The sequence below is a fragment of the Astyanax mexicanus genome, chromosome 14 (genome assembly GCF_023375975.1).
Source record: "Astyanax mexicanus isolate ESR-SI-001 chromosome 14, AstMex3_surface, whole genome shotgun sequence".
Classification (NCBI taxonomy): Eukaryota; Metazoa; Chordata; class Actinopteri; order Characiformes; family Acestrorhamphidae; genus Astyanax; species Astyanax mexicanus.
Window position 1 is genome coordinate 4,702,080 of NC_064421.1, and position 22,616 is coordinate 4,724,695.

At 36.2% G+C, this 22,616-nt stretch overlaps 2 protein-coding genes across 3 annotated transcripts; one reads left to right on the forward strand and one right to left on the reverse strand.

Moving 5' to 3' along the window:
• Positions 1–9,010: 9,010 nt before the first annotated feature.
• LOC111196041 (coiled-coil domain-containing protein 106-like) lies at positions 9,011–13,485 on the reverse strand. Of its 2 annotated transcripts, XM_049463337.1 has the most exons (5): positions 13,406–13,485; positions 12,665–12,753; positions 12,221–12,373; positions 11,605–11,796; positions 9,011–9,993 (listed from the first exon to the last, which is right to left on the reverse strand). In XM_049463337.1, the coding sequence occupies exons 2-5, from the start codon at positions 12,738–12,740 to the stop codon at positions 9,671–9,673; spliced, it is 744 nt and encodes a 247-aa protein (XP_049319294.1). In that variant the 5' UTR covers positions 12,741–12,753; positions 13,406–13,485; the 3' UTR covers positions 9,011–9,670. The 2 variants fall into 2 exon arrangements, with proteins under 2 accessions (XP_049319294.1, XP_049319295.1); XM_049463338.1 differs by lacking the exon at positions 13,406–13,485 and having other exon boundaries at positions 12,665–12,855.
• On the forward strand, positions 13,257–16,444 carry LOC111188896 (uncharacterized). The gene is made up of 4 exons (XM_049463334.1): positions 13,257–13,858; positions 14,084–14,194; positions 14,809–15,016; positions 15,634–16,444. The coding sequence occupies exons 1-4, from the start codon at positions 13,689–13,691 to the stop codon at positions 16,093–16,095; spliced, it is 951 nt and encodes a 316-aa protein (XP_049319291.1). The 5' UTR covers positions 13,257–13,688; the 3' UTR covers positions 16,096–16,444.
• The last annotated feature ends 6,172 nt before the right edge of the window (positions 16,445–22,616 follow it).

A 22,616-nucleotide genomic window follows, 5' to 3' on the forward strand; every position in this document is an offset into this window, starting at 1 on the left:
ATTTTAGTAGTTTTAGACACAATCTCCTTAGATGTTTTCTCTGCATTATCTTCTCCGTGACTATAGGTCTTTTCACAAATGAGAAGCTACTCACTGCATCAGTTAGGGTGAAATAACAACACTTTGCGAAAAGGCAGAAAAAACAGATCGATATACAAAAATAGCTGAAAGGAATCAAAACACAGGTGAGGCTGATCTACCAATCTGTTGTTGATTGGCTGGCTGAGATTTGTTTCCATTTTTTCCCATTTTATCTAGGCCAATTGCCCACCCATTCAGCTAGATATCCCCTATCACTAGTGATTCCAAAAGACAAGGAGGGTGAAGACTAGCACATGCCTCAGCTACCATCTCTTTTTGAACTGCTGCTGATAGCTGCAGCATTGCCAAGTAGCATCACAGCGCTAACACTCAGAGGAAAGCGCCGCGACTCGGTTCTGATACATCAGCTCACAGACGCAGCCCAATGGGAGGCTCTTACCTCTTTTGCTTAATATATATATTATGATATATGGTCATTGTCCAGTGAAAACCATGTATCTCCAAAACAGCAACTATACAGAAGAGATGCAAAAAATTCTAAACTTTCAATGGAAAATGTCCACAGTCCACAGAAAATGTAAAAAGAGTTTATTTCAGGTCATTTAGGAAACAATTCTATTGGTCAATACATCAAAAAATGTTGACACAGTATTAGGGACAGTTGGTTTGTTGAAATAATCTAGTAATCTAAAAATCAAAGGAAATGGATAAACTTGTTTTTCATTGGACAGCGACGATATGTCCTCAACCTCCTAGTGTTGGGAAGCATTGAAAGTAATTTGTTGAGAGTGATGGGTTAGTTATATTATGGAGTAAAAAAAATCATGATAAAGATATTTTTTAAAAGTAGAAATTAGAATCAAATACAGAGAGATGCTGTAGATTAATAAGAGAGATGTTATGATCAGATGTTATGAATATGTTGCTAAAGCCAGACACTAAGGGGGATCTATCTTTCAGACATAAAATTTAATTGACAGGTCAGTAAAAGATGTATGTAGGGGGCCAGTTAAACCAGCCAGCCAGTCACGGTCAGCTTCAGCAGCCTCGTTTCGCCTGTGGACAACTGGGTACATCAATGCCCTAACAATCTGCTGCTGCTGCTGCTGCTGGCCATCAGATCAAAGCGTGGGTTCTATTAGACCCGTATCTGGAGAGGTTTGGATCTGGGGGAGGACGCCGTGTGCTCGCTCTGAGAGCAGAGAGATAAATGGGCGACGTCGAGCTCCAAACTTCAGACCCATTTAAATGGCGGGCGGCACCGACGGCGCGACGACTGGGCGGAGGAGAGTGGGCAGCAGATTGGCGAGGAGCGTTTTTAGAGCCGGAGAGCGCCTCCTGGGCCGATTCTCCTAATGGGGATCATGCAGCTACACAGAGTTATATGAAGACCTCTACAGGCAAGTGCAAGTGAAGTCTCTAAATGAGGCGAAGAAGATATTGAGAGAAATGGTCTGGCCGTATTCCGCCGGGGCCCGCTTTGAATCATTGATGCTTGTCGGCACTCTTGTCAGGGGACCGGGAGATGCAGTTGTACCTGCAGAAGGAGGACTGCGATCACAGGGGAAACGGAGCAGTCAGAATACAGATCGATGTTCCAGTGCACTGAATAACAGAGCAGTGGAGCTGGAGTGCTTTTAGAGAAGTATAGGGAGGCACTCCGTCCCGGGAAATCTTCGGAACGCTTTAATTAAAGCTATTATCGGAGACAGAAATGGCACGGACCACTTTAAAATGCTGATTTCCATCTCCGCCAAACACAAACTCCTAATATAGGACTGTAATTTCCAAAATATCAAGGTTTGTTAGCTGCAGGAAGCCAGAGCCAACCTTTAATTTAATTTTGAAGCATCCTGAGAACAAATGCCACACAGGGTAATTATACCAAAATGTGCACAAATCTGTGTGATTCATTTTCTTTAAATTCCTCAAAATGTGATCAAACCATCAACCATCTCTGTAAAGACACTGAAAGCCAGTGAATTTTTCTAATTTTAGGGCAAAAATCCTGATAATACTTTTTGTCTCATTTTGCTTATTTTAGGAATAATGATCTTAATCAATCTTACCGTAAATTTCGGACTATAAGGTGCACTTAAAACAGGGGTTTCCAAACTTTTTTTGTTGGGGGCCAGAAGGAGAAATATATTTGAAGTCACGGGCCACAGACTCTGTAATAAAACAAATAATGAAATATACCACTTTAAATAATACTTTTTCCTGATTACTTTCATTTACACACCATTTTACTTGACTTACTATCTTTATCTTTGACAGTGTTGTGTAAACTAAGATTTTTCAAATCGATGTTTAATTTCATGATGTCTCTTAATATAAAAATCTTAATTACGGCAACTTTTAGACTCTTTGGTCCGTTTTTCTGCACTAGAAATGCGCACCCTCTCCGCTTTTAGACTCTTTGGCACGTTTTTCTGCACTAGAAATGCGCACCCTCTCCGCTTTTAGACTCTTTGGCCCGTTTTTCTGCGCTAAAAAAAGCGCACTCTCTCCGCTTTTAGACTCTTTGGCACGTTTTTCTGCGCTGGAAATGCGCACCCTCTCCGCTTTTAGACTCTTTGGCACGTTTTTCTGCGCTAGAAATGCGCACCCTCTCCACTTTTAGACTCTTTGGCCCGTTTTTCTGCGCTAAAAAAAGCGCACCCTCTCCGCTTTTAGACTCTTTGGCCCGTTTTTCTGCGTTACAAAAAGCGCACTCTCTCCGCTTTTAGACTCTTTGGCACGTTTTTCTGCGCTAGAAATGCGCACCCTCTCCACTTTTAGACTCTTTGGCCCGTTTTTCTGCGCTAAAAAAAGCGCTCCCTCTCCGCTTTTAGACTCTTTGGCACGTTTTTCTGCGTTAGAAATGCACACTCTCTCCGCTTTTAGACTCTTTGACCCGTTTCTGACACCTAGCGTTCAAACTTTGAATGTCACATTATAAAAACCTGATTAACAGCGGGCCAACTTTCATTCTATTTCTAAAATACCTCGCGGGCCGCTCCAAAAAAGGAAACGGGCCGCAAATGGCCCGCGGGCCGTAGTTTGGACACCCCTGGCTAAAATCTAATCAACAGTGTTCCTTATAATCCGGTGCTCCTTATGTATGAATTCTACCAGTCAGGTATTTAGGAGCAGTAAAGCCACTCCACTGAAGTACAGCATTATAAGGGTGAGTTTTCAATGTTTCTCCAGCACTAAAGTTGGGTGCAGCAGTATTAGCATTAGCATTAGCTGCTAACCACAGCACTAGCTCTTTCGCCATTCAGAGGTGAGTATATTAGACTGTAGTCTGCGTGTTTAACATGTTAAAACAAGCTACGTGGGACAAACCGCTAGCTGATATCACCCTGGCTTACCGAAACACTCAGTTTTCCTCAGTATAGCGCTGTCAGGCGGCATTTATTAGCGCTAAGTGCTGCTAACTGCGGCTAGCTTACTTACTACTTACAATTTTGTGTACTTAGGCACCCCAGAGAGAAAACATGGCAACACCCCTGTTCCTTACTAGTGTTTTTAAAATGCACCTTATAAGCCGGTGTGCCTAATATATGAAAATAGACCAGAAAATAGACCTTCATTGGCCGTGTGTCTTACAGTGGGGTGCGCTGTATAGTCTGTAAATTACAATACTTAAAATATAAATATATCATCGCATGGCAGTGTAGAGTACCAGTCAAATGTTTGGTCAAACCTCTTCTCAATTAAAGTGACATTTTTTCTTTCTTTTTCTATGATTTTTTATGTTGTAAATTTAATATTGAAGACTATATTAAAGCTATACAGGAACACACTCAGAATTATGCTATAATTGTACTTTAGATTATTCTAAGTAAGTATCACATGTATCTTTGAGGACAGATCTGCACACTCTTGGTGAGATTTTAATCTCAGTGTCTTCATGAGGGAGAGTCATCTGGAATAGTTTTCTCAGCGTCTTGAAGGAAGGAGTTCCTGGAGGTGCTGAACAATAGCTGCTGCTTTTCCTTCACGCTGTGAAGCTCCAGCTCATTCCAATTAAATCACCTCAAACCACCATCTCAGTTCATCAGGTTTAGATCAGGGGATTAATGTGGAGGAATAACACTTTTTTTTCACTGTTTAATATGTAATTCTATATGTGTCCCTTAATCATTTTTATGTCTTTAATATTAATCTACAATGTAGAAAATAGATAAACACTAAAAAGGACCAAACTTTTGACTGATACATACTGCATACTGCATATCCACACTGTTTTAAAGCAGCTTAGAGACACTTTTAGCAATATTATTAATTTTGTGCAAACAATATGCAAACAATTCATCACTGTCATGCAAAAACCTTGCATGTCCAAAATTGCTGGTTCTGTTAATCCATTTATCACAGAATCGTGTCACCATATAAAGAACAACCAAGATTCACATTATGTCAAAAAGTGAGGATCAGCAGAAATGGAGATAAATTCTGCCCATATGCTGCTGTGATGCAAAGCACATGAAGCATCAGTATAATGTTTACTCTCTTGTCTGTTTAATGTCATGTGTATTTCTTGTCCCATTTATTTATGATCGTGTGTGTTTATGGCTATATATGTGCATTCTGTGTAGTGATTTATTGTGTGGTCCACTGTGGACCTGAAGAGCATGACTTACTGTATATATTGTATAATATATTTATTTATGTACAGTATTTATGTATTGAGAAATTGCAATAAAGACCATCTTTACATATTTTGTAAAGGAGCACTCTTGGTAAAATAAGAAATTATCCATCTCTATATAAAAAGCAAATATAGCATTTGACTTCTTATAATGTAAATGTAAATGTAATCTGGCAACAAAGGTGTGAAAAGTATCTCCATTCATTACTCTGTAGTTAGAAATATATTGTAGATACTAGTGTTTAAAATACTTCTGTAGAGTTTAAAATACTTAAGTAAAAGTGGTAACACTTTATTTGAAGGAACACAAATTAGGTGCTTATTAATGTCTTATTATTTGCTTAATAAAGCCTTAATTAGACATGTCTAAATTATGTATTCACTACTTATTAGGCTTTATTCTGTGTTATTAAGTGTTATTAGTGCTTAATTAGGGGACTGTTATGTGGAAATGATTAATAATGGCTGTATTAGTTCTTATAATGCACAATTAACAGTTATTATAGTTAGCACCCTGATAAGCAGATTTGATTATTAAGTATTAACTATGAGCTAATTCTACATGTTATTAGTGTTATTATAATTGGCAGCGGTTTGATTTATGTGAGTTTGGTAAGGTTATAGCTGTGCTGGAGTTTGCTAATATTGAGTTAATAAGGGGTTAATAAGTCACTAATAGACCAAGATGTGCACCATATCTTAAAGTGAGATTCTGTTCATCACTAATTAGACACTAAAAATAACTGAATACATATTTAACAATTACAGACACCTAATTAAGCATCAATAACAATTACACAGAATAAATCCTAATAAATAGTGAATAAATCATTTACTAATGTCTAATTAAGGCTTTATTAAGCAAATAATAAGACATTAATAAGCGCCTAATTTGTGTTCCTTAAAATAAAGTGTTACCGTAAAAGTTTTTAAGTGAAAGAACTTCTTTTAAAAATACTTAAAGTATAAAAGTAAAAGTAATGTAAGGAGAAAAAAATAAAACCATTAAGAACAAATGCTTAAGCCACGCCCACAGAGTCCTATAGTGCACTAACCCCCTTCCCCCAAAACACATTTTTCTTAAAAATCAGAATGACTATAATGTTATGTTATATTAGAATGTTAATGTTGTTAATGCTCAGAATGCTCCTTAATCTTAATCTTTACTTTTTCTTTAACCTCAAACAAGCCATTCCCTTTTCCTATACCTCATCACCCACACACATCTCACCAAACCAGCAATTACCCAGCAGCCCCGGCTCCCCCAACGCTTCATACACAAATGAATAAAACATTTTCGAGCTTTTAGCCTAACGTTTTTAACTTTAGAATTTAGCCAAAAGTTTTTGAACTTTAGCTTTAAGCCAAAAGATTTTGGTCTTTAGCATTTAGGCAAAAGTTTTTTAAACATTAGCTTTTATCCAAACGTATTTGGACTTTATCTTTTAGCCAAAGGTTTTTGAACTTTAGCTTTTGGATAAACGTTTTTGGACTTTAGCTTTTAGCCAAAGGTTAAAAGGTTTTTAGCATTTAGGCAAAAGTTTTTGAACTTTAGCTTTTAACCAAACGTTTTTGGACTTTAGCTTTTGGATAAATGTTTTTGGACTTTAGCTTTTAGCCAAAGGTTTTTGGACTTTAGCTTTTAGCCAAACGTTTTTAAACTTTAGCTTTAAGCCAAAAGTTTTTAACCTTTAGCTTTTAGCCAAACAGTTTTGAACTTTAGTTTTTAGCCAAACGTTTTTGAACTTTAGCTTTTAGCCAAATGTTTTTGGACTTAAGCTTTTAGCCAACTGTTTTTGAACTTTAGCTTTTAGCCAAACGTTTTTGAACTTTAGCTTTTAGCCAAACGTTTGTGGACTTCAGCTTTTAGCCTAACATTTGTGGACTTCAGCTTTTAGCCAAACGTTTTTGAACTTTATCTCTAAGCTACACGGTTTTGGTTTTTAGCATTTAGGCAAAAGTTTTGGAACTTCAGCTTTTAACTAAACGTTTTTAAACCTTATCTTTTAGCCAAACGGTTTTAAACTTTATCTTTTAAACAAATGTTTTTGAACTTTAGCTTTTAGCCAAACGGTTTTGGTATTTAGCATTTAGGCAAATGTTGTTGGACTTCAGCTTTTAGCCAAAACATTTTGGACTTTAGCTATAAGCTAAAAGTTTTTGGACTTTAGCTTTTAGCCAATCATTTTTTGATTTTAGCTTTTAGCCAAATGTTTTCATGACTTTAGCTTTTAGACAAAGTTTTTGGAACCCTGTGATATCAGACAAAAGTATTAGAATTCCACCATTTTAGCCAAAAGTTTTTAAAGTTTATCTTTTAGCCAAAAGATTTTGGACAGTGCTATGTCAGGAAAAAGTATTAGCACTCCACCATTTTAGTCAAAACTTTTTGGACTTTAGCATTTAGCCCAAAGTTAACAGCATAGCAACCATTTCCTCTTCACACTCAGCTTTGCAGCCAATTTAAATTTTTTAACATTTTTGCGTACATTTCAACAAGTCAACTTAAACTTGTTTGTTTTTAAGAATGAACTACAACACAAATGTAATTACATTAGATGATAAATTACTATTTTTAAGACAGAATACTGCTTTTATCACAACATGGATTTTAAAAAATTTGGCATACCCCTAATTTTCATTGGTTTAGGTCAAAACGGCCCTTAAACTTAATCTTTACTTTTTCTTTAACCTCAAAAAAGCCATTCCCTTTTCCTATACCTCATCACCCACACACATCTCACTATACCAGCAATTACCCAGCAGCCCCGGCTCCCCTGACGCTTCATACACAAATAAATAAAAAAATATTTTTGAGCTTTTAGCCTCATGTTTGTGGACTTCAGCTTTTAGACAAACGTTTTTAAACTTTAGCGTTTAGCCAAACAGTTTTGAACTTTAGTTTTTAGCCCAAAGTTTTTGGAGTTTATCTTTTAGCCAAAAGTTTTTGGACTTAAGCTTTTAGCCAAACGTTTTTGAACTTTAGCTTTTAGCCAAACGGTTTTGGTCTTTAGCATTTAGGCAAAAGTTTTTAAACTTTAGCTTTTAGCCAAACGTTTTTGGTCTTTAGCATTTAGGCAAAAGTTTTTGAACTTTAGCTTTTAGCCAAACGTTTTTGGATTTTAGCTTTTAGCCAAATGTTTGGTAGCACTTTATTTTACGGTACGGTAACTACCTAGTACTTAATAGGTAAATAGTCAGTAAGTACCAGTGATTTTATGGTACGTACATAGTAAGTCTATAGTAACTACTAGTAAAACTACCAGGTATGTACAGCAGTACTTATTCAGAACTTAATGGTAAATATGTAGTACCTACAAATAATAGTTATGTACTTAACAAGTACATAGTAACTAATAAAAAAGCTATAAAGTATGTACAACAACAACTGCTCAGATGGTAATACTTATTTTTTAGTACTTACATATGAATACTTTGAAAGTACATGGTAATTCATCTACAGCTACCATGTATGTACATCAGTACTTCGTACAAAACAATAATGATTTAGAATTGAATGTCAGTAAGTACTTTTAATGTTAAAAATTACAAAGTTTGTACAATAGTACTTACATGGAAACAGGTAAGCATTATTACCAATTTAGCCATACTAAAACCTCTGCATTACAGTGCCTATTAGAGTTTACCAAGCTGTATCTGACTTTAAGAAATGAGACCAGAAAATGTAGGTTACCTGCCTTTGTGTTTTTAGTCCTCTTCAGGAGATTCTTTCCATTCTTTTTATGCTCCAGGAAATGGAAGATTTTCATATTTCATATTAATTGGCACGTTCACTGCTAAAAGCTCTGTAAACCTGAGGTAACAGAACTGTAAATTACTCTGAGTTACTGTGTGGTGATCAAGTAGTAGCTTTTTTATATACCTAGACTCAGTATACGCTAGCATGTAATTAATCAGTAAGTAACAAGGACTAATATGCATCTTTTGCTCATGTAGCATGTAACACAACAGCGTAAGTACAGCACAATTACCAGGTAAATACACTTGTAGATACTGAGTAATACTACAGAAACTGGACCGTAAAATAAAGTGCAGTTTTGTACATAGTAATTAATCAGAAAGTACCTGTTATTTATAGCATGTAACCCAAAATACTAAAACTATAAGTACAGCACAATTACCAGGTAAATACACTTGTAGGTACTGAGTAATACTACAGAAACTGGACCGTAAAATAAAGTGCAGTTTTGTACATAGTAATTAATCAGAAAGTACCTACTATTTTTCTGTAAAATGCAAAACACAAAAACATTTATACAGTGGAATTTTTCACAAGAATTAAGGTTGAAATGAATAAACTCACAGAGATTGACAACATTTTTGGCTGGTTTATTTATCAAATAACTACTGCAAACATATGTCTAGCAGAAAAAGCAAACAAAATAAATGCAGTGCATGCTTTAGTTAAGAAACATATTTAACCACACTTTTTTGAGTAAAGATTATAACCTTTTTTAACAGGTAACAGAAGCCATGTTTTTAGCAGAACATCATTGCAAATAGTTTTGGCATACAAAAATCAACGGAAATTTCCAAACAAACATCAGAGAAAACAAAATATTATTTTTCTATAATGTTGAAATTTCTGCCAACTACTCCTCACTATTACTAGTAATGCCCTCAAAACTCCTCCTATAAGAGTGAACACAGCTACTGCTGCTTTTCCAACTGCTCCTTATACAGGAGAGATGGAGGAAAGCGCAGCAACTCAGCATTGATATATTAGCTAACAGACACCTGTGCAGATCGGCATCAAACTAGCAGTGATGTGGGAAAGAGCACCATTTACCCACCCAGAAAGAGCAAGGCCAATTGTCCTCTCTCAGACAATGAATGCTTATGGTAAGAATAACCTCAGAATAACTTCAGATTATAGTGGCCTTAATCTGTTGGACCACTCAAAACCCAGAGAAAACGAACTATAATAAAATGCAATGCAAAGAACAAAGGATGTTATGGTCAGGATGGTTAATTGTCTGCTTTTCTAAATTTGTACTTTATGGGCAACAGACTGTGCTTCTTTTTCATTTCTTCAATTTTTAGCGCAAGATTTGGATTTGAATCCAAATATTCTTTGCACCTTTGTGCATATTGTTGCAGAGTACCACCTTGAAACTCAGGGATTTGGAGTTCTGGTGTGGCAACAATCTGTAGCTCAGCTATGATGGCAGTGAGAGCGATTGTGTTTCGGTCGATGTTGCTTCTCTCACAGCTTCGGGAAACACTCTTGGTTCTCTGGAATGACCTCAAAATGGTCTTGTACCGTTGTAATACCTCCAACGGGGTTTGGACTGAAAAAGAGAAATTAAACTTTCTTTAGAAACTTAAGATATTAACACGATAAACACTGAACAGAACAGTTGCTATGGTTTAACAACTATAAGATATCAAAGAACCAAAAGCATGCTTAAAATACTTGATTTCTAAAAATTGGGTGCTAAATTTGTGTAAGTAATTTTTCAGTAACCAATTTTGTTCCAATTAGAAAACAGTTTAATATATGCTAAACAACAGAGGAACACCACATTTCTATGCTGTAATTCTGCTCATAAGCTCTCATTTTTCACTAATTATGAAAGACTTTTACTTTTAAATGGGAACATGTCTGACATAATACAGGTTTGTCCTGTATGCAGTTGCACTGTCCTACAACAAAATAACAGTTGAGTTGATTCATGTCAATTTAAAATCTTATGAAAACAAGGCATGCAAATCAATGGCATTTAAAAAGGCAGTCAACCATTACATAAAAGAAACACATTAAGTGCTTGTGAAAAGATGACACACCCTTTATGCAAATAGATGTGCCAGGAGCCAATGGGTAGGTGAGAGTTTTGCTCATAAATGTTGCACTGACAAAACATCAATCACACCCTAAAGATCAGCATGTTTAACTGAAACAGCTTGTCTGACAATGAAACCATCCATGCGGTCTCTTTTTCTTTTCTAAACTTCCGCAATATGGCCACCAAACCTGTCTGGAGCGGTAGACTGAATGCGGCTATAGAGCATTCTCACATCACAGCCTTTGTTATTATTTATTGCTTTTAACTTATCCGATCTTAAAACACCTGTAAAAAAATTCTAACGTTTTTTTTCCCTTCCAAGTAACTGGAATCTAAAACAGCCAGCAGGAAGTGTGTATATTTTGTTACCTGAGGAAATTTTACTATTTTTTTAATCATGGCAGCCATTACATTTTAGAATATTTAAATAACTTTTAAAGTAAAATCTTAACAAAGGTAAATACAAATTCTGCAGATTATTTCACAATATTCAACATGGCAAACTATTTTAAACAGATAAGCTGACTTGTATTAATCATCACAATCTTTCATTTAATGATCCGATCATGTGATCAAGGGTCAATCACGTTTTTTTGCTGAACTAAGATCAGCACACTGAGAGGAACTGACAATTTACATGAAATGCAAGAATTTCAGGATTTTAAAACTTCACACTGAAGAAGTTAATCAACAAATTTAACTTTATAATGGAAGATAATAAACAATACAGTCTCTCATTAAGCTTACTTCACCTATACATCTTCAATATAAACAAACTGTCCATTATGGAGCTCTTTTTTCAGCATGCTTAGCAGGGTGCTGTATGTTTACTTTTTGACCAGATTCAATAATTGTAGGGAAAAATACATTGAACCATTAAAAAGAAGAAGAAAAAAAAAGTCTAAAAAAGTCTAATGAAGAATACTGGATATTGGTATTCAATGTTTAAAATGACAAGTCTCCCTTTATAAGACCTCTTTTCTCCTAGAGTGTTCCGTGTCTTCATTTTGGTTGGATCACCCATTTGATAAACAGATAAATATCTGCAAGATAATTCTGCTCTGTGATGCCTAATGCAAAAAAAAGAGCTTTTTTTCCATGTCAATTCAGTCTTACCTCTCCGTGCAAAGTCATCTTTCTCCTTCCAACCTTTGTGCTTTCTACTTTTGGGCTTGCACTTGAGTTTTCTTTTTCTGCTCTTTGAAGATGCAGATGAATCGGACGAATCGGACGTTGAGCTGTCCTCTGTGTCTGAGCTGTAATCTTCATCATCCTTCCTTGCACCCAGCTTTCGTTTTGCTCCTGAAACTATTTATATACAATATGTCAAACACAAAGAAAACAAAAACACAAAAATGGGTTCATTGTTTAAAAAAGCAAAAAACATACAGATTTCTGGACCTGAATGTAAAATACATCTTTTACCTGTGTGCTGTCATGCATTTTTGTGGGGCAGCTAAAGCTTGAACATAATTGGACCTTCACAAAAGGACAGTATCAAACCCACAACCTTGTCATTGAGGGCCCTGTGTTCTAATCGCTAAGCTACCACTGCTTGTACACTTAAGTGACAACAAACCTGATTACCTAATATTTTTTGGTTAAATTAGTATTGTTTGATCTACTACTGAAAGTATACACATACATTTTAGTGAAAACATAATTTCTACTTTCTAATTATTATATGCTAAAGATTATATGCTAAATAAATAATGCTTAAGTCTTTTCTAACCTGTCTGTTTGGAGCTAAGGGTGTCCTTTAGTTGCTCTCGAAGAAAGTCCCGCTCCTCTTTCAAAAGTCTGTTTTCCTCTTTCAGTTTTTCCACCATTGCTGCAGCAGTTGGTGCAACATTTAAGCGGGGTGTTACTGGGGCAGATGGACTTACTGCAAAAAAAAAAAAAGATAATGATGAATATACATCAGGACTACATCTATATCTACGTATATTGGTTAATATAACAGATAGCACTGAACTTGAGGTTAAATAAACTATAGGTTGAGGTTATGTATATCTTGGTAAGTAAACTGTTTTACTTCATCATCTTCCTCTATAAATAGTTTAACACAATCATTATTGTTACTTTAATTATTATTGGTTATCTCAATGTTGTAGGCCTGCATATTGAGCAAGATCTTTTATTTTTACAACCTGAAGAATGAAATATACACACCCACCTTCAACTATTTCACCTTCAGCATCACCTTGCTGTTTATCCTGAGCTCTGCGCCGTCCACGTCTTGTGTTTGGCATCCTCAATTTTGAACTTAAAAAAAAAGATTGATGCTGATTTACCGATTGACATACACACTTCAGTCTTAATACGTAGGGGTGTAAAGGATCACAAACCTCACGGATCAAATAAGAATAAAAAAGAATTTAACAAAATGTACATTTGTTTTCTTTTTAATAAAACAAATAATTAAAAATAATATTAAATATGATTATTTTTGTTTATTTTATTCATTTATTGTACGTTTATTCTCCCTGTCCAGTTTTATACCTTTACTTATTTAATAAAAAGTGACTCTCCACTTAGATGGAGAGCTGTCTGTCTGTGGTTATCCTGTGGTGTTCATAATGATCTGGCATGATCTTCGCAGTGAAGTGAGGGTTGCTTAAACACTTTCAGCATTAAAGCCGGGGTCCTGGCTCAGTAATTAACACCACAGCAGACACGTGGGTAACAGTTTTAGTCTGTATTAGGACTAACGTTAAATGTACAGTGCGGACCGAACCGTGAGGACTGATCCATTACACCGTACCTACACTGCACCTTTAATTACACCTAGACACGCAGCGCCACTGCCTAAACACATAAAACCCCCTCCTGCTGCTGTAAATTATTCGTGTAGCTGACTAATAAACTACATTTCTAGCAAATACAGTAACCTAGCTGAGCTAACAGGCTTACTTACTGAACTGCGCCTCCAGGATTTCTGACTAAATCCCCCGGTACTCTCTCTAGCTTATTAACCTGCTTCAGACACGCATCTAAACAAGCTAGGTCCGCCCACAGCAGCAGTCCTCTCTGATTGGCTGCCTTTCGTTATTGCCCATCCAATGACCAAACTTCGTGCTGTTTGAAAACAGAACAAGCCAATTAGATACTACTTTCTTTAAATTTACCGGGCTTTAGTTGGCGCGTAGCGTCAACTACTCCAGAGCTCTGTATGTGCCCATAGAAAATAGTACAGAAAAATGAGTCTGATAAAAAAGCTCCTGCGCAGGACAGAACGAAAACACAGCAAAAAGAAGCTCATTAAATGGCTTCAGAAGGAGAGACTTCTTGCCAGAACACTGAAATGCCCTAGATGCGGGAAAAAGATGCATTTTAAGAAGAAAACCAGCATAAAGGATGGGTACACATGGTGAGTTTTTCTTTATTTATTTTAATGCACAAATAAATAATAAAAATAATAATAATCACCATCATCATTATTATAATTTTTTTTATTATTAGTGTTGTTATTATTGTTGTTGTTCTTAATAATAATAATAATAATAATAATAATAATAATAATAATAATGATTATAAATAATAAGTTAAATGAATTTTTATTAAATTATGCGCATATCTATCCCCATATACTTAGGATATGTAGACGGAATCATCATCGGCAGAATACAGTTCGTTCCATTCGACACGGATCAATTTTTAGCCGAAGCCATGTTCCACTGGTGTCATATATGAAACACATTCACAGGTTGGTAAATTATACTCATACTTTTTATGTAAAAACTATTCTGCGTTGTTGTTTTAATAATATAAATGAAAAAATAAATAATCAATGTTATAAAGTAAATTCTACTGATTTACAGTTAACCTTTTCCAGGCCACATGTTAACACTTATTAGAATAAAAATAAATTATTTATGCTGAGTTTGGCATTCAGAATTTTATCAATGAGAAATGAATAGAAGTTATGTCAATTAGCAAAATATTATAGATGTACATTTTAATTTCTATGGGTCTTTAAGTTGACATACATATACAAATATACATACAATGTTGATAAATATAAAGAATATATCTAAAGGATGCAAAATCCCCCTAGCATAACACAAATAATGGAATTCATTATGGAGTAATTGTCTTTCATTAAAAATAAAATCTTTAGAATAAACATGTGCCTACGTAACTTTGCAGACTAAGAAGGCTTTTGCAAACCAAGTGTAAAATTTTAATTCTTAAAGTTATGTCTTATAAGGTAAGATTATTTGTTATCGGTAAAACCATAGTGTATAGGAAAGGATGTATCAAAGAGGGGGTGTTCTTTTTAACATGACTGCTTGTGAGAGCTTTGTCACTCTTTTCTAGATTTGCCCAAGGACTGCGGCTCCGGCAGGTAGACATGGTTGAGGAGGGACTTTGTGGTAGTAGTGCTACAATTACAAAATTAACCCAGAAGCTTAAAGGAGTGTGTGTCAATGCTATTCGCAAAATGAAGAGGCAAAAGAAGATGCAAATTGGTGGAGGAAGAGCATATGTTGTTCTTGATGAAAGCAAGTTTTGCCACAAACGGAAGGTATTTCTTAGAAAATAATTAATTTTATTAATTTTATTTTGCAATTATGTTATGTTGGTTTTCTAAGTTGAACTGCTTCTTTAGCACTTGTCCACAACATTTGTTTATGTTTTTAACATTTCTAATATGTTGTCTATATAACTTTATTATTCCTTAACCTTTCTTTGGTAGTACAACTTGAGAGTTTAGGGTGCTTCTTGAACCACATTCTCCTGAGATTTAGCCCACATCCAGATATCTTGACATTTTCCTTCAGAATTTGCTGGAATAATTCAGAATTCATTGCTCCATAAACAATGGCAAGCCATCCTGGCCCAGATGCAACAAAGCATCTACTTTTAGGACTTTCAATAATCTGGTGAAGTTTTAGGTTATATATATGCAGAAAGATAGAACATTCTAAAGAGTTCACCGACCACACTGAACCGGAACAGTATATTGAGCTACCTGTAATAGTTGCTAAATATGCAACAGAGAATTCATACATACGTAGTTTACTTCAATATATGTTGCTCGGATGTCAGCTCAGAAAAAAAAGAAACTACATACTAATATAAAAGGCTGGTATTACAATATGTCTAATAACTAATTTAACAAAACTGTTGCTCTGCTTCCAGTATGCACGTGGCCGTTTTGGAAACACCTGGCGAAGAAAAGCATGGGTGTTTGGCATGATGGAAATAAAGCGGAATCGCAGGAGACCCCTCCTAAAGGTGGTTAAGAGAAGAACAGCTGCAAAGTTGATTCCTGCTATTCAGAAATATGTGCGTTGTGGAACCACTGTGATCAGTGATGAATGGCCAGCTTATAAACAACTAGGACAACACGGTTACATTCATTATCAGGTCAATCACAAACGCTTCTTTGTACATCCACAAACAGGAGCACACACACAACACATTGAGCGAGCATGGAGAACATTCAAGAACGAAGTGTACCGTTACAGGGGTAACTTGACAAAAAAATCATTGAAAGACCAACTTGCATTCATTGAATGGAATTACTGGAGGGGAAAATCACATCCAAGAGGTGTCCTTGGATGTCTCTTTGAAGACATTGGACTGAAGTATCAGGTGTAACCCTTTAAACATCAAAACCAGAAGTAAAACGTGCTTCAACCAATATTGGATGAGGTGCAACCAAAAAGAAAAAAATGACTCTATATCAAAAATGGTGCAAAAACTTCTTTATTTAACTAAAAACATGACATTTTAAGGCAATGCTTCAAGGCCAACATCATGTTTTATAAAAAAAAAATTGCAATAAGCATTGCACAATTTTTGATGAACAGCCCCTTAAACTGCCAGGTTCTCCCATGTATCCAGTCTTCCATGTCTAATTACTGTTACATACAAATAAACCAGTTGGTATTTTTCCATGTAGGTACTGAACAGTAAGCCTTCAAATGTGATTAGCATTAAAATCATTGATAAAATGATGGTTGTATGAAATAGCAAATAATATTTGTAAGTATATGTACTGAAATAAATAGTTTATTGATTTTATGGATTCACTCTGTACAAGCTATTTAACAACACACTTTCTGTTTCTTTTTTCTGTACATGCCAAAGTCAAAAATAAATTACTTACCCTTTCTACAGAATTTTTAAGGATCTGCATGTGAATTTCTTTAATTAGACTATTTTGTACAAAGGTTAATTTTATTTTACGGTCCAGTTTCTGTAGTATTACTCAGTATCTACAAGTGTATTTACCTGGTAATTGTGCTCTGCTTATAGTTTTAGTATTTTGGGTTACATGCTATAAATAACAGGTACTTTCTGATTAATTACTATGTACAAAACTGCACTTTATTTTACGGTCCAGTTTCTGTAGTATTACTCAGTATCTACAAGTGTATTTACCTGGTAATTGTGCTGTACTTATAGTTTTAGTATTTTGGGTTACATGCTATAAATAACAGGTACTTTCTGATTAATTACTATGTACAAAACTGCACTTTATTTTACGGTCCAGTTTCTGTAGTATTACTCAGTACCTACAAGTGTATTTACCTGGTAATTGTGCTGTACTTATAGTTTTAGTATTTTGGGTTACATGCTATAAATAACAGGTACTTTCTGATTAATTACTATGTACAAAACTGCACTTTATTTTACGGTCCAGTTTCTGTAGTATTACTCAGTATCTACAAGTGTATTTACCTGGTAATTGTGCTGTACTTACGCTGTTGTGTTACATGCTACATGAGCAAAAGATGCATATTAGTCCTTGTTACTTACTGATTAATTACATGCTAGCGTATACTGAGTCTAGGTATATAAAAAAGCTACTACTTGATCACCACACAGTAACTCAGAGTAATTTACAGTTCTGTTACCTCAGGTTTACAGAGCTTTTAGCAGTGAACGTGCCAATTAATATGAAATATGAAAATCTTCCATTTCCTGGAGCATAAAAAGAATGGAAAGAATCTCCTGAAGAGGACTAAAAACACAAAGGCAGGTAACCTACATTTTCTGGTCTCATTTCTTAAAGTCAGATACAGCTTGGTAAACTCTAATAGGCACTGTAATGCAGAGGTTTTAGTATGGCTAAATTGGTAATAATGCTTACCTGTTTCCATGTAAGTACTATTGTACAAACTTTGTAATTTTTAACATTAAAAGTACTTACTGACATTCAATTCTAAATCATTATTGTTTTGTACGAAGTACTGATGTACATACATGGTAGCTGTAGATGAATTACCATGTACTTTCAAAGTATTCATATGTAAGTACTAAAAAATAAGTATTACCATCTGAGCAGTTGTTGTTGTACATACTTTATAGCTTTTTTATTAGTTACTATGTACTTGTTAAGTACATAACTATTATTTGTAGGTACTACATATTTACCATTAAGTTCTGAATAAGTACTGCTGTACATACCTGGTAGTTTTACTAGTAGTTACTATAGACTTACTATGTACGTACCATAAAATCACTGGTACTTACTGACTATTTACCTATTAAGTACTAGGTAGTTACCGTACCGTAAAATAAAGTGCTACCAAAAGTTTTCATGACTTTAGCTTTTAGCCAAAGATTTTGGAACACTGTGATATCAGACAAAAGTATTAGAATTCCATCATGTTAGCCAAAAGATTTTAAAGTACTTTTCCAAGTCAACTTAAAATTGTTTGTTTTTAAGAATGAACTACAACACAAATGCAATTAAATTAGATGATACATTACTATTTTTAAGACAGAATACTGCTTTTAGCACAACATGGAATTTAAAAATCTATAAAGAAAATTTGGCACACCCCTAATTTTCATAGGTTTAGGTCAAAACGGCCCTTAAACTTTACTTTTTCTTTAACCTGAAACAAGCCATTCCCTTTTCCTATACCTCATCACCCACACACATCTCACCAAACCAGCAATTACCCAGCAGCCCCGGCTCCCCCGACACTTCCTACACAAATAAATAAATAATTAGCTTTTAAAAATGACCATTCTGCTTCGCTCTGAATTCGGGTTTGGTTGGCAGTGGCCTTGCTCGCGACAGATGTGATCTCCTTATATTATGATAAATTGAAGCCCAGCTGTAGCCAGGAGATTTAATTAAGATTCAGCGTTCACCTTCTGCAAAGGTAGCTTTGTTACTTAATTCAAATTAAAGTGTGAGGGTCGGGGGGAATGCTTGCTCGGCTGCTTTTCTCTATACGAATCTCCTCTGCTTGACCTCAGCAGAAGAGCATCTTAATAACAAATCACCTGCTTCTGTATCTGAGGAGGCGTAAAGTTCTCCGCTGCCGTCTGACGACGCCGAGTTGGTAAACATACGCCGGTTCATACATATGCAATGAAATAGAGAGAGAGAGAGAAAACAAGACGAGACGAAAGGAGGGGAAATGTAAACTGACTGATAAACTGAAATGAGAGCCACATGAATCAGGTTTAGAATACTTTCACACCTACAGAACCTTGATCTGAATCCGTTAGACTTTGTTCCAAGCAGAAAAGGCTGGTTTTAGGCTGTTTTCATATCTGTAGCTGGTTTAATCCTGTTCTTGTAGCTTGCCATCAGCTGCCGGAGCCCTGAGAGAGCACAATTGGTCTTGCTCTCTCTGGGTGGGTACAGTAGATGGCGCTCTTTCCCCACATCACTCCTAGGGTGATGTGGATCAGCACAAGGCTGCATCTGTGAGCTGATGTATCAGAACCGAGTCGCTGCGCTGTCCTCCGAGTGTTAGCGCTGTGATGCTACTCGGTAATGCTGCTAGTCTTCTCCCTCCTGGTGTTGGGGCATCACTAGTGATCACTAGCGAGTCCTAATGAGTGGGTTGGGTAACTGGCTGTCTGAATTACAGAGAAAATAGGAAAAAAATATAAATAAAAAAAGAAAGATTAGTGAACGCTGCACATTACTGTGTGTGTGTAAACAGCATGGAGCAGCACTGAGACAGAGACAGTGTTAGTTAATAGCTGCGGTAATTAATGTTATCTGGCTAATATATCAGATAATAAACTGCACTATATCTGTATATGTTTGAGTAAAATTAATATTTTTCATTTATTATGTTCTATGGACAAAATTTATCCCAAACTCCAAATACAAATATTGTCATTTAGAGCATTTATTTGCAGAGAATGAAAAATGGCTCAAATAACAAAAAAAGATGCAGAACTTTCATAAAGTTTTAAGAGTTTAAATCAATATTTGGTGGAAAAACCCTGTTTTTTAATCACAGTTTTCATGTATCTTGGCATCATGTTCTCCTCCATCAGTCTTACACACTGCTTTTGGATAACTTTATGCTGCTTTACTCCTGGTGCAAAAATTCAAGCAGTTCAGCTTGGTTTGATGGCTTGTGATCATCCGTCTTCCTCTTCAATTTGGTAAAATAGTGGTCTCTTATTTTTACCCAGAGATGTATATGATAATTCCAGTCTGAAAGTGATAATAAAATAAACGTAGTTGACCAGACACAACAAGACAAATGTATTGTTCATAACGTCTGCAATTAAATTTTAAACTTAAAAAAAGACACAGTTTGAAGCACAGAAAAACATCTGAAACGTATTTTAAAGCAGCATCTGTTTCCCGGGTTGCTATAGGGGGATAAGGTGGGAAAGAGCTTCTGGGTTTTGTATTTTAATGTGCGGTTGGGTTTTAGGAGAACACTTTAGCATGGTTCAGAAAAGAGCCTCGCCGCCGCAGGCTTTGCCTTACGCCCGATCCCAAAGCAATTTGCAGCAAATCGCAGCCAAAAGTTCCTACTGTACCGAGGGTCCGGGGGGGCTGGACCTCACCGTCTGTTTCACACCAGCGCTACATTCACGCGCACAGCCCAGGAAAACAGCGGACAGGAAGACGCCGATCTTCTCCCAGAGCAGATCCAGGCACTGCAGGCACCAGCCGACTCCCCGACTCCTCCACTGAACTCTGCTGGATCCAAACCAAGCCGGGCCAGAAGTCCTGCTACAGTAAATGGAGCTGAAGGAAATTACATTGCCTCCATAAACCCAGAAGACCCATCCATGCTCCGCCCACAAATACAACCTGCCAACATATACCAGGTTAGATTCTGACAGGGATCCTGTTTGATTTGCTTGATTAGATTTGCTGTATAACGTTGAGTTTTCTTTTATAGTAACTATAAAATACCACTACATTAACCTCCTAAGACACAAACTCTTGCATTGCATGCATTTTTTCATTTCTCTTTTATTTCTATTTTTATGCTAATTGGAACCTGATTAGTGTAAAAAACAAAAAAAAAAGATCATTTTACATGATGTAGTTTCTGAAAAAAAATGATGTCCACATATGAGGACGTTAGTTTTATATGTTGGAAAAACACAATGAAGTCTCAATTAGTGAAGTAATGATGTGCAAAACATTTGCTTTGTGCCTGAACACAGCACAGCGAGTACAAAGCAAAAGTAGAAGAAGTTGAGAAAAGTTGTGCATTGACTTTATTCACTGTTCACAGTATAATGGCCTCATAAGAGGACACCAGGCCTTTTGTAGAGCAAAATTTAATTTTGTGGTTTAGACAACCCAAAATGTGATGTCCACACATGTGGATGCCACATCACAGGAGGTTAAGCCTGGTTTGGAGGTCAATCACTAAAGTATGTGTTTTATTGGATTACTTTCTCAAACAAGCTGAAACAAGCTGGATGTTTTGGTGCAAATTGTTCGTGCACGTCTTGCTGGCGCATCTTTGACCAAGACAGCAAGTCTTTGTGATGCATCAAGAGCCACGGTATCCAGGGTAATGTCAGCATGCCACCAAGAAGGACCAACCACATCCAACAGGATTAACTGTGGACGCTGTAAGAGGAAGCTGTCTGAAAGGGATGTTCGGGTGCTAACCCATTTTTTGGATTGTATCTAAAAAACATAAAACCACGACTGATCAAATCACAGCTGAATTCCACAAATTCTGTGCACCTCAACTCTCCTGTTTCCACCAGAACTGTCCGTCGGGACAATAAATTATTGTGGTCTAAAACCAGGTGTTTAAGTTTCTTTATCCAAGCTCTGCAATGTGATCAGAGTGGAAATATGAACAATCTGGAAGTCAGATCTGTCTTATGATCAGTTTTATCTGGTGTAAAACACTGAGTCAATATTTTAAACTTGATCTCCTTCATTACAGCAGTCATATTGAAGGGGTCAGAAGTCCAGGGGCAGGTGAGAGCCCCTGTGGAGTGGGTGTTGATTTGAGTGAGAGTCCAGCAGACTGGACTCCTGATGGCCGTGACCTCACCCTGACCAACAGGTGCTTAATTTAAACTCTGGGCCAATTAGAGCTGATGGGTATGCAAAGCCAGCGCTCTCATTACAGCACTATCCGTGCACTCGCCGGAGAGGCTTTCGCCTTTACTCAAAACACTTCTTCTCTATTGTCCACACTAGTTTTAATCAAGACCTTAATTGGGCTGTGTGGTCCATCAAAAAACGGTCTTATTTTCAGGATGAAAGGCCATCTGTTTCATTTGGATGGAAACAAAGAAGCGCAGTGCTGCTATTAATATTGCAGAGAGCGCAGTAAGAATGCATTTCTCTCAATGGTAGGAGCTTCTGTTCACCTCCATTTCCTCTCTGTGGTGAAATAACTGGCCTTTTGTAGCTACGGCAGAGTCGTACTGAGCTTATAATAAGCAGGTGTATTATAGGGCTCTAGTATTATACAGTATATACCTCTGAAATATAATCAAGAGGAAGATGGATGATCACAAGCCATCAAACCACCAAGCTGAACTGCTTGAATTTTTTCACTAGGAGTGAAAAGTATAAAGTTATCCAAAAGCAGTGTGTAAGACTGGAGGAGGAGAACATGATGCCAAGATGCATGAAAACTGTGATTAAAACCCAACCAGGGTTATTCCACCAAATATTGATTTCTGGCCTCTTAAAACTTTATGAATATGAACTTGTTTTCTTTGCTTTATTTGAGGTCTGAAAGATCTGCATCTTTTTTGTTATTTCAGCCATTTCCAGCCACAAATCCAGCATTTGTATATCCACTTATGTTTTAACTGTCTCTATAAGCACTCCAAGTGTAAAAAAAGAAAAATCCATCCATCCGTTTTCTGGAATCACTTCGTCTGAGGGAGGAATCTGTACCTATCGTATG